This window comes from Rhagoletis pomonella, unplaced genomic scaffold (assembly GCF_013731165.1).
Source record: "Rhagoletis pomonella isolate Grant_MI unplaced genomic scaffold, Rhpom_1.0 Rhpom_scaffold_00006, whole genome shotgun sequence".
Taxonomy (NCBI): Eukaryota; Metazoa; Arthropoda; class Insecta; order Diptera; family Tephritidae; genus Rhagoletis; species Rhagoletis pomonella.
In genome coordinates, this window is record NW_023458560.1 from 36,274,474 (window position 1) to 36,291,294 (window position 16,821).

At 37.6% G+C, this 16,821-nt stretch overlaps 1 protein-coding gene across 2 annotated transcripts; it reads left to right on the plus strand.

Moving 5' to 3' along the window:
* The first annotated feature begins 4,029 nt into the window (after positions 1-4,029).
* LOC118740673 (THO complex subunit 2) lies at positions 4,030-15,663 on the plus strand. 2 transcript variants are annotated; one of them, XM_036472286.1, is made up of 21 exons: positions 4,030-4,139; positions 4,204-4,587; positions 4,665-4,830; positions 6,386-6,633; positions 6,692-6,825; positions 6,886-7,133; positions 7,207-7,350; positions 7,410-7,960; positions 8,032-8,218; positions 8,280-8,551; positions 8,620-8,737; positions 8,815-9,159; positions 9,223-9,507; positions 9,573-9,778; positions 9,835-9,937; positions 9,998-10,772; positions 10,835-11,560; positions 11,648-11,700; positions 14,964-15,141; positions 15,213-15,262; positions 15,341-15,663. In XM_036472286.1, the coding sequence occupies exons 2-21, from the start codon at positions 4,214-4,216 to the stop codon at positions 15,467-15,469; spliced, it is 5,292 nt and encodes a 1,763-aa protein (XP_036328179.1). In that variant the 5' UTR covers positions 4,030-4,139; positions 4,204-4,213; the 3' UTR covers positions 15,470-15,663. The 2 variants fall into 2 exon arrangements, with proteins under 2 accessions (XP_036328179.1, XP_036328178.1); XM_036472285.1 differs by having other exon boundaries at positions 4,031-4,587.
* The last annotated feature ends 1,158 nt before the right edge of the window (positions 15,664-16,821 follow it).

The following is a 16,821-nucleotide window of genomic DNA, read 5'->3' on the forward strand; positions in this document are numbered from 1 at the left end:
CATATCAATCCTCTGACGGACTTTCAAATTTGCTTTTTGAGGGGTTTATTGAAGGTAAAGATCAGAACGACCCTTTCAGGCTAATGGGTTAAATTGTTCTACGAAAATATTTCCGATGCAATTTTATTATACGTACATATATGTCTTAACCTTTAATTTCGCTCACACATTTATTTTACCCATCGTTTCTACTTTTTTGAAAACTACTGAGGCCGGGACATCAAAACTTTAGTAGGCAATAAAATAAAAATACGAGCTAACTTTTGCTATTCCATAGAGTTTTATTACTGGTTATGTATACTTGGGTTATCCAGCTCAGTATTGCGATAATTTCTCACGAAAATCATCGGCATGATTTTTATTGGGATCGGCAGCACTAATTTTAAACTATTAGCACGAGGAAGAAAAATTATAAAAATGACCTCACTAAATGTGGAGAAAGCATAGTTATTTAAACGAAAGAATAAAGGTATTTAACATAAAGGCGATTTATTTGAAGCAAGCTAAAATAAAAAAAAATTCCAGAATATCTGTCATTTGTCAGTGCCACCAAACCGTGCTGCAAATTATCAGCGAAACAAAGCAAACAGAGCGGGTCTTAAATTAAACCCTGTTAAATTCTGTCAGGATCATTTCGTTGTTGCTGCATTTGCGTCTAAAGTTTTTATCCGGATCACGACCACTGTCCAAGAAAACACAGCTAATATTAGCAAAGTCGGGCTGGGCAGTGTTATCATAAGTCTCGAATAAGACCAACTGACACCAACAAATGTTTCCGATCCTACAAAGGACAGGTAAACAATCTTATATTTTAGCTTGAAATACCGTGGGTCATCTGCACATGGGTATTACAGGTTTAGTAACAGGTCCTAAATTGCTGCACCTGCTCTGTCCTCCATCCTTCGAACCGTTTGAGTACGAATGTATGGACATGGGCGTACGCAGATACTTTTTTCCTATACAAAAAATAAATTGTAACAGAAAATTTAATAATTTTTACTCAATCATATCGGTTATTTACTTAAAAAAAGTTCACAGAGGTTATTGTTATCGCTTTTGTTATCGACTTTGTAATCGATTTTGTAATCGATTTGTTGATAGATTTTGTTATCGATTTAGTTATCTATTGTGTTATTGAAATTTTTATCGATTTTGTTATCGATATTTTGATCGATTTTGTTATCGATTTTGCTATCGATATTATTACCCATTTTGAATTCGATATTTTCATAGATTTTTTTTTTGGGATTTTGCTATCGATATTATAATCGCTTTTGTTATCGATATTTTTTTCTTTGTGTGTGCTTTCGTTTTTGACTTGGATATGCTCTCAACCATACCACGTATTATACGTTTAAATTTAGCGGCTGTATCTCCGATAGATACTAGATACTAGAAATAGATACCTACGGTTATGGTTGTGGCTCTGGCGTTATAATGGCTGCATTTCTTTATTCATTCTGAACGTTTGGAATAAATTTTTTTGTTTACTTATTCTTTAGAACGTTCCTGATGATATGTAAACGTATATTTCAATGGCATTCTGTTTATTCTGGTTGTGAAATGGGTTTATCCGGAATGTATAAAGAAACGCAGCCAATAAGGCACCAATAATCGTTTACAGAGCTGCGCGTACGTTTTATCGGAACATTTAATTGCTATGGTTATGGTTATGGCTAAAGGTATGGCACCACTAATTCAGCCTTAAGACTGCGCCAAATCTTTAAATAACTTCAAAATCCATATTTAAAATAACAACTTATAACAAAAGAACGTAGATAACAAGAAGGGACAACTCGTTATAATTGTAGCGAAATTGAGTTTTCATCCAATTAAAAAACATACTAGAGCAAAAAATAAGGCACGTCCCTGTTAGTAATTTTCGCTACAATTATAACGTGTTGCCCGTTCTTGTTTTCTACGTTCTTTGGTTAGATCATATTTCAGCAATGTCTATTACTACGTTTATACGTAAGCTATTTGCAAATAAAAATAATTTGCAAATACCTAACTCACTGTTTATTCGATGGTGAAAAATTCTTTTTTAATATTGCCTGATTATAAAAAGGCATTAATATGACCATCGAAAAAGAAAATAAAGTTAAAAATGGCAACGTCTTGAAAAAAGGCAATAATATGACCATCGAAAAAGAAAATAAACCTAAGAATGGCGGCATCTTGCGCTTATTTGCAAATAGTACCACTAATCAATACTTATTTGCGTGATTTAGTTATTTGCAAATAAAAAATTAACTCAGCGTCTATATGGCAATTTTTACCATTTTGCAAATTGTTATTTGCAAATAATACGTGCATATAAACGTAGTATATGTCTAGATTCACACAGAGAAACTTTTGTTGCCCATTTTCGGCAATTTCTCTTTTGGTGTTGCCCTTCGCGTTTACACAGAGCAATTCCTTTGTACACAACTGTTGTTGTCAGCTGTGAACTGCCAACTGGAATTACTCAGACGAACGAGAGCACAAAGCGTGTTGCCCGAGTACGAGCAACTCAGTGCCCTTCCCCCTTCCTAGTCACTCCGTCTCCCACAAGTAACGAGTTGCCGCGACAAAAGTTTGTCCGTCTGAACCTAGACTATTTAACTTACAAATAGGAAGAGGTCATAAAAGCAAAGGAATCTGATTTTTGTTTACTTTTCACTTTTCGCTTACTTGGAAGTGCGTGTATTATCGAGTATTATGAATACTGGCGTCGATCACGGTTTCCATTTCCAATTTATTTTTCGGACCAAAAAAATGGACCAAATGATAAGAAATGGACCAATTTTTATTACATCGGGAAATTGAGTGGAGTGTTTTCCTCTTTATCAAGAAAATATGCCAATTCAGTTTTTATAACGATTTTTTTATATTGCATCCGAGGTGCATTACAATTGTATATTATTAACATTATATTATTTACAGTTTTAAATTATAATTTGTTTCTTAATTTCGTTTTTATTAATGCTAAATCAAAAAAATTGCGCTCAGCTGCTGCGGAACTGTGAGGCAGAATAAAAATGTCATGAACTAAATCACACAATTCTCCAAAGGCCGCTTCACTCAATCCATTTTTAATCAAACTGTGTGGCAAGGTGTGTTCACACTTTTAGCAGCTATTGCCAATCGGCCCTATGCGGAATATCGTCATCGTCATCGTCGACGATCGTCAGTGCATCAGTAACATGGCTGACGATAGCCGTATCGTCACTTTTACTGACGATATTCAACATGGGGCGGAATATTCATCAATTAAACAGAAACAAGTAATTTTTAGCAAAAAAAACCGACTTCAATTCTCATATAAAAATATCTCATGATCCAATGATCGGATCTAAACCAGATTAGTATGGGACCACCTCTGAGACACTACTTTTCGGATGCAAAAAGAATTATCGGTTGACGTGGTCCAAAGTTATGCGGTAACATACATACAAAAAAAAAATATTCCGACGAACTGATAACCTCCTCCTTTTTTGGAAGTCGGTTAAAAATTGAAAACGCGAAACTATTGCATGAAGTGAAAGGGTGATAATAACCTAACCAAAGGCTTGTGAAAGGGACCATTTTAAAAAGAATTGGACCAATGGACCAAACGAAAGAAATGGACCAAATTTGGTGCATTTGGACCAAAACGGCAACCGTGGCGTCGATTCTTTTTTAGAGTATTCTAAATGAGTACTAGTAAAGATACTTTTTGAGAAAGTTCTATCACCAAAGAACGTAGACCTACGTTATCTACGTTCTTTGCTATCACTACGTCTCAGTGTGCACTCTTCCGAAACAGCTGTTGCTATTCAAAGCCGAACATGAATAGCCTTTAATTTTTTGACGATGCACAACTCAACCTAGCAAAAAATTAACAATTAATTACACGTTTTAATAGTTTTACATCTCTTATTTGGCATTGCTATAAAAATAAGCGTTTTCTTCTTATTTATTTATTTTCATATCTTAGTAGAGTCCCAACCCAGCCATGCGATTATTCTCTGCTTCTTCTTCAATTTGACAGCTGTCAAGGAGTATAGGAATTATTTTTTTGACAGCCAAAACGCTTAATTTGTGGTACACTATCGAATTCTCGCCCTTTTTAATTAAGAAAAATCGTGCAAATTTTGTGTAAAATTTCCGGGAAAACTGTAAAAAAACGTGTAGCGTATTTCTGACGCTGCTTTAAAATTATTGTTTTTTCGACTTCTTTAGTAATTACTGTATGAGGCGATTGCGGACTTCAACGAAGGCGCAGACGGCTGTGACAGGGTCAGGTACAACGACGACGGCGAAAGGTGGAAGCGTTGGTGTTGGTGGTGCCAGTAGCGGTGTATCTACAACAGGCATAACGCCGTATGCAGACAGAAAAAGTGCACATAACGCAAGCAGTTTCATTGAAAGTGGTGATAGTGCCTTGACAACCAACAACCGTACGGGTGCTCCAGGAGCCCTAGACGCTGCAGCCGCCGCCACCACCACCATTGCAACATCAGCGAGCACTGCAACAGCTGCGGGACGCCTAAGACACAGCATGATGGACGTAAAGCTCAATGCGGATGTATTTAAAAACTTTGAAAAGACGGGGAAGAGTGAATTGTATGTGACCGGAAATAATGAAAGGAGTGATATGCGTTTACTACAACATTGCTTAAACGAAAAAATTTTTATTTTAGTTTGAAGTTCTTAAAACAACAAGTGAAGGAAAATGATAATCCGATTTTTGGGAAAAATGACGAGTTTAAATTTGGGATATCTAGGGCAATCTACGATCTACTATGGCATGGATTACGCTGCACGTTGAAGAAAGATACAGTGTTGAATACTTTGGCAGATGTTGTGGTAAGTAAATTAATGCGGAGATGTCTATGCACTGATATTTTTGAAGAATAACATATCGAGGACTAATATTCAATACCTTCTATCTGCAAATTTCACAAAATGTAGTTTCTGGCTCTTGATATCCCTCCCACCCCACTAGAAAGAGCACAGCCGCTACAACCACAACAGCACAGTTCAAACTTTTTAAAAGGTGACCCCCGACCCCTCCAAACCTTTCACTTACTCCTGGGGACCCATTGAAAAATGGTCTACAATTAGCATTTTGACGCAGAAAATGTAAACTCTGTGAACAGCATTTTTGTGCAGAACACCCTTCCGTGTCGGTGGCCTCGGCCGAGCTTAGAAGAAATGACCCTCATCAGTCCGACTCCGGCTATGTTGACCACAGTATTTTCGCACAGAACTTCTGTCTGTGTAGGCGGCCTTCGGCTCCGCTTAGGGATTATAACCCCCAGATATTAGAAGGATATTAGCATCACACTCGGTGGTCAAGTCACAGAACCTGCGAACATCATTAGACCATATGCCCAACTTATGTACATAGGTGACCACTTACTCTTCAGTGTCCTGTAAAGATACCTGTTAGAATTTTAAGCCTATCTTTTGGGAGGTTTATCAAGCTTTGGAATCTCTTCTTGTTAAACCCTCCCAGTAAACTCTTTGCCTGGCGCATTCCTCCTGCACGCTAATCTAATGTTATTGTTTCTGCCAAGGCTGTTTAGCTTCTCAATGCACTCAAGGACCAACGAAGATTTGACTTCATTGGAGTTCTGACGTTCGATAATCTTAATTGTCCAGAAAACTTAACCAATTTTTTCCTTGCATCCCAATCTTAAGATTTGATTTAATATTTCTGAATACTTCTTGTATAAAATGAATGGAAACAATTACTAAATGCAAAAGCTATTTAATATATACACTGGTGGCCTGATAATTAGAAAGGATTATTCTTTAAATGGTCTGAATATTTATTTTTATTTATTAATTTTAATAAATTTTTTTTTAGGAAAAATAATTCATGCTACAACGAAAACCCTTAATCTCAAAGTTTTAAACTTTGTACAAGATTTATAATAATTCGACAAGGTTCGAAAAATGGTCATCAAAATTTCAAACTTTTTAATCGAAATTTCTTGTTGATTTTTGAGATTTTTTTTTGCTAACCATGTTACGCATTTTCTTCCATACAAAGTATGTTCGAAAATTGTTCGTTGTTTGTTTTGTTTTTGTTTGTTGTTCTTGTTTTACATATATATTTATTTTACTAACAAAAAATAAATTAAAACTAATAATAAAAATAAACGGTCAGAACTTCTAGAGACAAATCGTTTCTAATTATCTAGTAACCAGTATATTTTAACTGATATTGGGGAAAAACCACAAAAACTTACAATCAGCGGGGTAAAAGTAAAATTTTAATTTGAAACCCGTTAGGGCTCAGTGAACGTCCACTGCATCAGATTCTCAATTTTGTGAAATTGCAGGGTATTGAATATAAGTCCAAGATATGTGCGTTAAGATGGAAGTTTTAATATTTCTTGTCTTATTACCGTAGGCACTGCATACTGATTTTCCATCTGTTATTCTGGACATTGTGAATATATTGGATGCAGAAACTTCACTATTGACCGATGGCATACAGGAGGAGCGTCTCATGTTCAGTCAGATTGTAAAAGATCTCGACAAAGTGATCTCGGATAAGTTGATAAAGGAGCGTTTAGAAATAGACACCCTTCAAGATGTAGGAATCGTAAAGAATAAGGTGTTCTACACGAAATTTATCAAAATAAAAACTAAGCTTTAGTGAGTATGATACCATTATAGGTTGTGTATTTAATTCATATTAATCCAATGCATTCAGTTATAAACAACGCCGCTTTAATCTCTTTCGCGAGGAGAGTGAAGGCTATGCCAAGCTAATAACTGAGTTAAATCAGGATTTTGAAGAAGGCGTGACTGCAACAAGCATAATGGATATCATTAAATCACTCATAGGTATATGAAATAAAACTTGTACAATACAATTATAAAACAAATATCCTTACTTAAATACAGGCTGCTTCAATTTGGATCCCAATCGTGTACTTGATATAATAATTGAATCATTTGAGACACGCCCAGAACGAAGGCATCTTTTTATACCATTGCTACGTGCGTACATGCCAACTGGTTCAATTATATGTGAAGTACTCGGTTATAAGTTTCGTTACTTCGCTGAAACGCGAACGCCCCGCTCACTTTTCCACGTTTGTTCGCTGTTATTAAAGTACGGTGTCATTGAGCTTCATGATATCTATCAATGGGTGTGTAAAATTTCATATTTTTTTAGATAGAATGTGGCACCATTAGTTTTCTTTTTTTTATTTATTTATTTAGCTTACACCTGTCGATAAAACTATAATTAGCGAATGGGAGAGCGACCTAACCGAGGCAAAAGAATTTGTGCGTAAATTGAATATAATTGTAACGAATAAGGATAAGGAACATGTCGAGCCCGAAATGGAGAAGCCATATGATGAGGTAACTTGTTTTCAAAAACAATTTAAAACAAATTCGCTAACCGCTCTCTAACTATGTAGGAAAAATACTATGCTAATCAAAAATTTGGTTTGTGTGAGGGATTACTCAGAGTAGGTGATTGGGAAAACGCCTTAAAGATTATCAAAAAATTACCTGAGCAATCGGTTATTGTACATGAACCTATCGCACGTGCGCTCGCCGAACTTATACACATTTCCATTGATTATGTGTACACAGAGAAATGCTTCAAAGCTAATATGCGTCGTACAAAATTGAGTGATGACAAAAAACTGCTTCAAAAATTGCAAGCACGTGAATTTTCTCAAATGCGTAACTACACCATACCAATGGTGATTGCACTTGGACCCGCCTTGCATTTCGACACAGTGCTTATGTATAAACTTATACGCATTTTACGCACAATAATGACCGACATGGGTGTGGATAGTCTAAATGCTCCTACACCGAATACTGAATCGGAAACCCTCTACTTTGAGGTGATGACTATTATGGACGCAGCCATATTGCCAGCGCTTTCCTATCTTGACTGTAACTGTCCAATGGCTGAAGAGATTTGGACTGTGTTGAAATTCTTTCCATACCACTTTCGGTAAATGATATTTCATTTATAGTTTTAAAGTATTTTGCCAAGTTTTCTTTTTGTTTTGTTTTGCGAAACAGCTATAGTTTATATGCCCGTTGGAAGAACGACACGTATCAAGTACATCCACTTCTAATAAGACGTCGAGGTTTGGCACACAAAAATATAAAAGCGCTGATGAAGCGCGTCAGTAAGGAGAATGTGAAGCCAGTGGGACGTCTGATTGGCAAACATAGTCATTGCGCGCCAGGCTTCCTCTTTGACTATGTACGTTTTAAATTAACTTAACCCCAATAACTTAAAATGACTAAAGTATTTTCGCTTGTAGATCTTAATGCAAATTCAAATCTATGATAACTTAATTGGTCCTGTCGTGGATTCATTAAAATATCTTACATCTCTTTCGTTTGACTGTTTGGGCTATTGTCTCATTGAGGCGCTAGCCATGGCTGATAGGGATCGTTTCAAGCACGATGGCACTTCGATTTCACTGTGGCTACAAAGTTTAGCTTCCTTTTGTGGTGCAATCTTTAAAAAGTATAACATCGAACTGAGTGGCCTATTGCAATATGTAGCTAACCAATTGAAATCGCAAAAGAGGTTTGTATTAAAATAAATCAATTTAATAAAGAATATGTTGAATTAATTTTTAACGCGCTTGTAAACAGCTTGGATCTGCTAATCTTAAAGGAAATTGTGCAAAAAATGGCCGGAGTCGAATCGGCTGAAGAAATGACTAATGAGCATTTGAATGCCATGTGCGGTGGTGAATTGCTCCGCGGCGAGGTGTGTGCTAAATGCTTTTTTGAAGCTAAAACCTTTTTATGTAGTAAAAAACCAAAAATTTTTGTTTCAACTTTCAGGCCGGCTACTTTAGCCAAGTGCGTAATACGAAGAAATCTTCACAGCGCCTGAAGGATGCGCTCGCCAACAATGACTTAGCTGTTGCCATTTGCTTGCTTATGGCACAACAAAAACATTGCGTAATCTATCGTGAGACGGCGCAAAGCCATTTGAAACTTGTTGGCAAGCTTTACGATCAATGCCAGGATACTTTAGTACAATTTGGAACATTCCTTGGTTCCACCTACTCGGTGGATGAATATGTCGAACGTTTGCCATCGATCATTGCCATGTTGCAAGAGTATCACATCAATGCAGATGTGGCCTTCTTCTTGGCACGTCCCATGTTTACGCATCAAATTAATGTAAATGCATGAGACAAATAATTTTCTAGAGTAATTTTAAGATAATTTATTTTTACTCAACAGCAAAAGTACGATCAGTTACGCAAGGCTGATCCCAATGCCAAAAAATTGACAACTAATCAAAAATTACAAAAATATCTGGAAGCCACTAATTTAATTATGAATCCTATTGTGGAATCAGTGCGTCCATTGCATGGTCCAAAAGTGTGGGAGGATATTAGTCCACAGTTTTTGGTGACCTTCTGGTCGCTTAGTATGTATGATTTGCAAGTGCCCGCCGATAGTTATCAGAAGGAAATATCCAAGTTGAAACAACTTTCACTACAAGCTGCAGACTCAAAGGATTCGGTATTTTTGCGAAAATAATTGTAATATAATAATTTTAATCCATCGAGCAAAATATTTTCTTACAGAATGCCTCAAAGAATAAGAAAGAGCAGGAACGTTACATTGCTTTGATGGATAAATTGCAGGATGAGCGCAAAAAGCAGCAGGAGCATGTTGATAAGATTTTACAACGTTTGCAACAACAAAAGGACAACTGGTTTCTATCGCGTTCTGCCAAATCAGCAAAAAATGAAACCATAACACAATTCCTGCAGTTGTGTCTCTTTCCAAGGTAACGATTTGTGCATTCAAAGAAGGAACTTATTTTTCACACAATTTACTAAACAGGTGCACCTTTACTGCCCTCGATGCACTCTACTGCGCTAAATTCGTACACACCATACATAATTTAAAAGCTGCCAATTTCTCCACACTCCTATGCTACGATCGGGTGAGTCAGTGGTTTTCCTACAACTATTCCTAAACCTTAAGTCATTAAAACTGTTCTTAGATATTTTGCGACATCACCTACTCCGTCACGTCCTGCACTGAAAACGAGGCCACCCGCTATGGTCGCTTTCTCTGTGCCATGCTGGAAACCGTAATGCGTTGGCATGCCGATCAGGCTGTTTTCAATAAGGAATGCGCCAGCTATCCTGGCTTTGTTACCAAATTCCGTGTCAGCAATCAATTTTCCGAGGCAAACGATCATGTTGGCTATGAAAACTATCGCCATGTCTGTCATAAATGGCATTATAAAATTACCAAAGCAATCGTATTCTGTTTGGACTCTAAAGACTATATGCAAATACGTAACGCACTTATCATTCTCATGCGCATACTACCGCATTATCCAGTACTGGCTAAACTTGCCCAAATCATTGAAAGAAAAGTGGAGAAAGTGCGTGAAGAAGAGAAAAGTAAGCGTCCCGATTTGTTTGTGATTGCCTCAAGCTACATTGGACAGCTAAAAACGAAGGCTGCACAGATGATAAAGGAAAGCGATTTTCATCAGGTTACTGAGCGACAGTTGCGTGTTGAATCTGCTACTGCGACAGCAACGGTTGCAGCAGCCGTTTCAGCTACTGCACCATTGGCTAGCGCAGGCACGCAAGCTAGTGTGGTCACTGCAGCAACGACCAATAATGTAACAGCGATAACGAATATAATTAACTTGGTAGAAACTACTCCAAAACCAGCGCCAGTAGTGCAGCAAATACCCACTGCACAACATGAAACAACGCCCGTTTTGGCCAAGCAAGTGAGCAACGGCGATGTGAAGAGTGGTAAGTTTTATGAATGCTACTTATATACTATTTGAATGGTTAAAATAATAAACAATTTACAGCGGAAAAACGTGAAAAAGAAAAAGCCCCAAAGCAGGTCATTAAAATGGATCGCGAGCCTGTGACAAGCATTGCTTCAAGCAACGAGTTGGAAACGAGGTCCTCCACTTCAATTGTGATCAACGATCGCAGCGAACACAGTGAACGGCGTAGTAGCAGCCGTTCATTGAAGGACGTCAAGAAGGAGGAACGTACACGTGAACGCGAACGCGAACGCGAACGCGAGCGTGAGCGTGAGCGTGAACGGGAGCGGGAACGCGAAAAAGAACGTGAGCGCGAGCAAAGAGAGAGGGAGCGTGAGAAGGAACGTGAAAGGGAACGCGAACGTGAACGTGAGCGTGAGCGTGAATTGCGAGAGTTGCGTGAACGAGAGCGTGAGCGTGAACATCGCAGTCATAATGATGAATTGGAGCTGTCCGGCGGTGGTGCTGGAGTTGGTGGTGGCGTCGGTAGTAGTGTGACTAGTGGCAGTAATACTATAATTTCCACACGTTCTAAACGCGAAAAGCGACGTGGTGAAGAACGTTACCGCTTAGAATCACCAGCTGTAGAACATATTGAGATAGTGGAAAACAAGCATGAGCATCATGAATATGAGCGCGAACGCGAACGTGAGCGTGAGAGGGACCGAGAGCGTGAACGTGCTAGGGATTTAAGTTCAGTATCGAATGAGAGCAACGGATCGTCGATGCATCGACGCAGTCAGGATGTTATTGAATATGAAAAAGGTAAGAGATGACCGCAAATAGGTTATCAACTTATTTTAGCCTTTGATTGTATTGCTATGCGCTCATTTTGTACAACTTTCTTCACAGATACGAAACGCCGCAAAGTGGAGTCGTCGACAACTTCTTCGTCAAACTCAAAGGTTAGTATTTTGGTGCAAACGTAGTTGCTAAGACAGAGAGAGAGAGAGAGGGACGCGGCCTTTATGTGGAGACGCAGCAGAAGGGTCAAATAAAGACAACTAAATCGACATTACAGTTGTGTATAACAGAAATGCTAAACACAACAGCAAATTACCACTGCCACAACTTTGTGATACTAGCGCGTCTTACAACTACAACAACAAAAACAGCAACAGTAACTGGTAGTGATGTTAGCAAACGAATTGAAGAGGAGAAACAAAGCAAAACCATCAAAAAATATTAACAATAACAAATCAGCTTTAAACTACTGTGGACAGCAAACAAAAAAAAATAAAAAAATATCTGTAAACCATTTGCGTCAATCAAACGAAGCAGCGCATCCATAAGTAAACAGTCGATTTTAAAAGCACACGCGAGGCTTTGTGAATAAATCAACACATTAAAGTGAAAATAAGTCTTGCCATTGATGCAAATAAATACCACCGCGCGCGCACACGTGCCCAAGAGGAGTAGACACTGTAGATTTTGATGCTGTAGATTAATTTATTTGTATGAAATTTAACTTGTTTCTATATTTTGAGGGTTAGCATATGTGATTGTTTAATTTTTTTGTATGAATATGGACCTTTGAGGTTTCGAAAATTATTAAGAATTTAGCGAATTTAGTTTAAGAAATTATGAACATCTCAAATAAGTCAAAAGAATTATGGAATTGTTACACAAATTTAAGTTGTAGGTTATAAAATGCATAGAAAAAGAATTATAAAAGTAATTACTTAAGGTGTAATATATATGTACATACATACACTTTTTTGTTTTTTTGTAAAAACTTGAATGCGCATTCAAATGTGATAATATTAACAGATACTGTTTAAAACAAATTGAGTCAAAAACTTCAGGAATTTCTTAATTATAACAAAACTCTTACATAAGCATGTAACCTAGTCAATAAGTATTATTAAAGTATCGACCAAATGTACTGGTTTCTGAAAAAATTTGAAAAGCAACACGAAAATTCGCACGACGCATTCCATAACTACCAGAGCGACAGTGGACTATTGCAAGCTGCAAGGATGTGTTATCCATTAATTATATGCAACGCACTGCATGCAATCATTCACTAATAAGATTTGGCGTCCACCTCGAGGATATACAGCGGCGTATTAAACAATTCGACGGCAGCAAAATGTAATGGAGAGAATATGAAACCATGAAAAATCCACGCTTAAAACATGCAAAGGGAACTAAAACAACTAAAGGAACTTTTTCTTGGCTAGAAATCTTGCGATTGCTGAATGAAAATTAACTTGAACTGGAGTTGGCGAGCTAATTTATATGCGATCCCACATTAGGTGACTGTACATTACCACATCGAACCGGAGAAACCCGCCCTAGGATCTTGACTTCAGCACATTAGCATCGAAAATAGAATGGTTTGTGGCAGCTTGGGCCTACACTGATTTTGAAGCATTTCCAAACACTACAATGAAAGGAAACTTTATTTTAGAGATGACTGAACGTGGGACCGTCGAGGGGAACTAAGCAAATTGCCAGGATTCATCATTGCCGTCGAAAAAATTGGACCTCAACCAGACAGGAGGAATATAAATAATAAATCAACTTTAACTATCCTAAGAGGTTAATAAATCCGAAATAAAGGAGTAATAAAAGAACTTCCGACAACAACTACTCACGTCCATAAAGACTTAGGGAATAACTTAAATCATTCCGTCCACATATCACCGACATCCGTACTCATTGAGGGAAGAACGAATAGCTTATCTATGCGCAAATACTCGACACATCAAACTGAATCGAATTCACCTTCTCCAACTCGAATATATTTTCAACACATCAAATAATAAACTTCATTTGTCACTTTTGCTGGAACAAAAACAACAAACATAACGATAATTTGGAGCCCTTAAAACACATTCAAGTCGTGTATGAGGTCGCAGTCTTTATTAAAATTCAAGAGACTACGTAGTTCATACGGTGCTTGTCTGCAAATTGCTTTACGCGGTTTTTACCACATCACTCAATCTACCGTTAGATGATCATCAGCTGACAATTATAAGAAGATTCGCTATAATCCATCCGTAAGAGGGGAATACACATTTTCAACATACTTGGAGTTTCTTACACCAGAAGGCAATAAATAACAATTGGAACACATCAACTGCAGTGCATTTAAGGGTAAAACGCTACTTCGGCCATTATTCAACAGAATTAGACGAACTTTCAGCTCAGCTTACAACTGGCAGCAAGGAAGAGACTTTGAGCATCTGCAAAACATCAGACTGCTGTTACTTTGGAAACGTTTAAAGAGAGTTGCTGATGAAATAAATGAAAAGGCACTGCGAGGAAACAATGGATACGACTTTGGACGACGACAACGGGATTTAGTTATAGCGTTAGAAGCAGTAAAATGGTATACCGCAATTGAATAGCATCTAAAAGGAACCGATTCGCAAGCTGGAAACCTACCATTCCGTAATATATCTATTCTGTATACACAACAGCGAAGATTTTACTCAATGCAACCATTCCTGGGACAACAAAAAAAATTTGGCGGAGCTATTGAAAGCAGTTGGAGAATTAAAATTTTGGGGAGTCTTTAATCACTCGTCACTTTTCTTGCGGTAAATCTTCATTTAACATGCGGTAACGGAGCTAAGGAGACACAAACAATCAACACCAAAAAAAGCTAAATTGTACGCATCCAATAGAAAATACCTTTGGAACGCAGCACCAAACGACTACTCTGACGCAGCTTTAATTTCTAATCATATTTGCCGATTGAGGCAGGAGTCGATAGTGCGGCTACAACAGCTTCGTTTGGACCTGCAAGTACAGAAAATACTAGAAATCGATCGACTTGCCCAAACCCATCAATATCCACATTTCTTTTCTAAACACTTTGTGAGGTGTCTTTCTTTCCGCTGCCTGCATTTCCAATTCTTCTTATGCTGTTTTGTTGTTTTGTCGTTGGTCATAAGCGAGCTGAAGTGATCGAATGGTTGGTAAGTGGGGTGTAGGGGGTGGGTGAAGAGTGTAATTGAAAAACATATTAAGTTAGAAGCAAAATGAGTAAAACATAAATAAGCTATTTACTAATAATGCAAATTAGCCACGCATAGGTTTATATAACTAACAAACCTGTAGAAACAAAACACGAATAAAAGACCCAACACACAGTAGAACGTCGAGATTTGCGGAGCGCTATAGAAATATGATTTAATTTATATTTGTCTAATTGCAGAAACAGGTTATAGATGATTTGGTTGAGAGTACAAAGAAAGATCGTGGTGTTAAGAATAAAGAACGCAAAGAAAAGCTAACCGAAGAGGAGAAGGATGCACGTAAAGAACGAAAATTGGGACGCAAACGCGAACGACTCGAGGAGAGCTCCAACACAGAGCATAAGCGGCGACGGGAAGGTAGGCAGGCGTTGATCAATACATATTTTTCTCTGCAATTCTATCGCAAATTTTCTTCATCTTCTTTTCAGTGCAAAATGGCGATGACGATTTGCGTGAACGCGATAAATATCATACGAGGGTAACTAGCTTTTATACATACATATATTTTTTCCATTGTTCAACTGTTACACATATTTTATCAACTCGACATTTGTAGGAGAAGTCGCCACACTTGCGCAGCGAGACACGTGAACGTTCGCATGAGAAATTCGAGCGTGATCGCAGCACACGTGAGGATCGTTTGTATGGCACTTCAAAGTCTGCGCGTTCGCGCATAGGCTACTAAATGGTCGAAGCAGCAGCAGCAGCAGCAAGCGTTCTAAAAGTTTTGGTTTTTTTTTTTAAACTAGAATAGTGACACCGATAAACCAAACCAGCTAATCAACAACCATAAATCATCAAATACAGCAAAAACAACAACTTCAAATTACTTATATACATACATGCATACATGCATACATTTTAATTATATGAAAGCAAAAGGGCAAAGAAGAAAACAAAAATATCAAAGCAAACCATTAAAATTTAACTACAGAAAACATTTAATTTAATTATAATAATTATTTTACTACATTCGTTTTTAAGTTTTAAGTAAACTTTTATTTGTATGTAGTTTGGAATTCAAGTTTAACGATTTCAAAATGAAATACATAATAAATGCCACCAATTCAGTTACTCAATAGTCCACTGTTGTAAGATTATTTGTTTAAAATGTCAACAAAAATTAAAGTGATTGTAAAAAAAAAAAAATAAAAATTATAGTAGAAAAGGACAAGAGACGTGTGTTTACACTAAATAAAGTTGAATTTTCGTATGAAAATGCTTTAGATATAAAATTAAAACTACGGCTTTTTATTTCATAAAATTTTGGTATTTAGTTTTATATAGCCGCTAATGTAAATGACTGAATAGGGGTAAAACATCGTGCTATCTTCTACACTGTTCTACATGAACCTCTCCAATCTCACGCTGATACGCTTCAGGAAGTCTCAATTATCTCGCACGCCGTTTAGGCTCCTCCGCCGCAGCACAACAGACAACAGGCAGTCTCTACGAAGTGACGGACGAAGTCCAGATGTTCAAAAAACAACCTCTGGACCTGACAGCATACCGACAGGTCATAAACGGCATTCACAGAGAGTCTGTAGTTTCCACGACAGTCGGGTCTACATACGTAACCGGAACGACGCTGATTTATATCTGGCCAAGGCCTATCACTCCAGCATCATTCCCCTAAAACTCTGGGGAATTTGTATGCTGTTACAACAACAACAGCAAAAACAACAGCAACAACAACAACAGCAAAAACAGCAACAACAGGGAGTCGGTCCCGACTTACACTGACTCTCGACCTGTGAATGTCGTTTTGGGATCACAACCATCTGACGTAGACGCGACAGACACCCCTATTGCGAGTGTCGACTAGTAGTAGATAAACGACTATTATTCGATTATCGCTTTTCCATGGTATTGTGCACGTCGTTGTCTCACATTTTTAAAACATACCCAAGTGGCTCTCTCAATGCCGTTCATTTTTTCAACAAAATTTGCGTCCTCAAATAAAGTCCGAAATTGGGGTCCATTGGTAATTCCTTATTTTTTTACTTCGCATCACTTATCGCAGGAAACTTTTCTAAG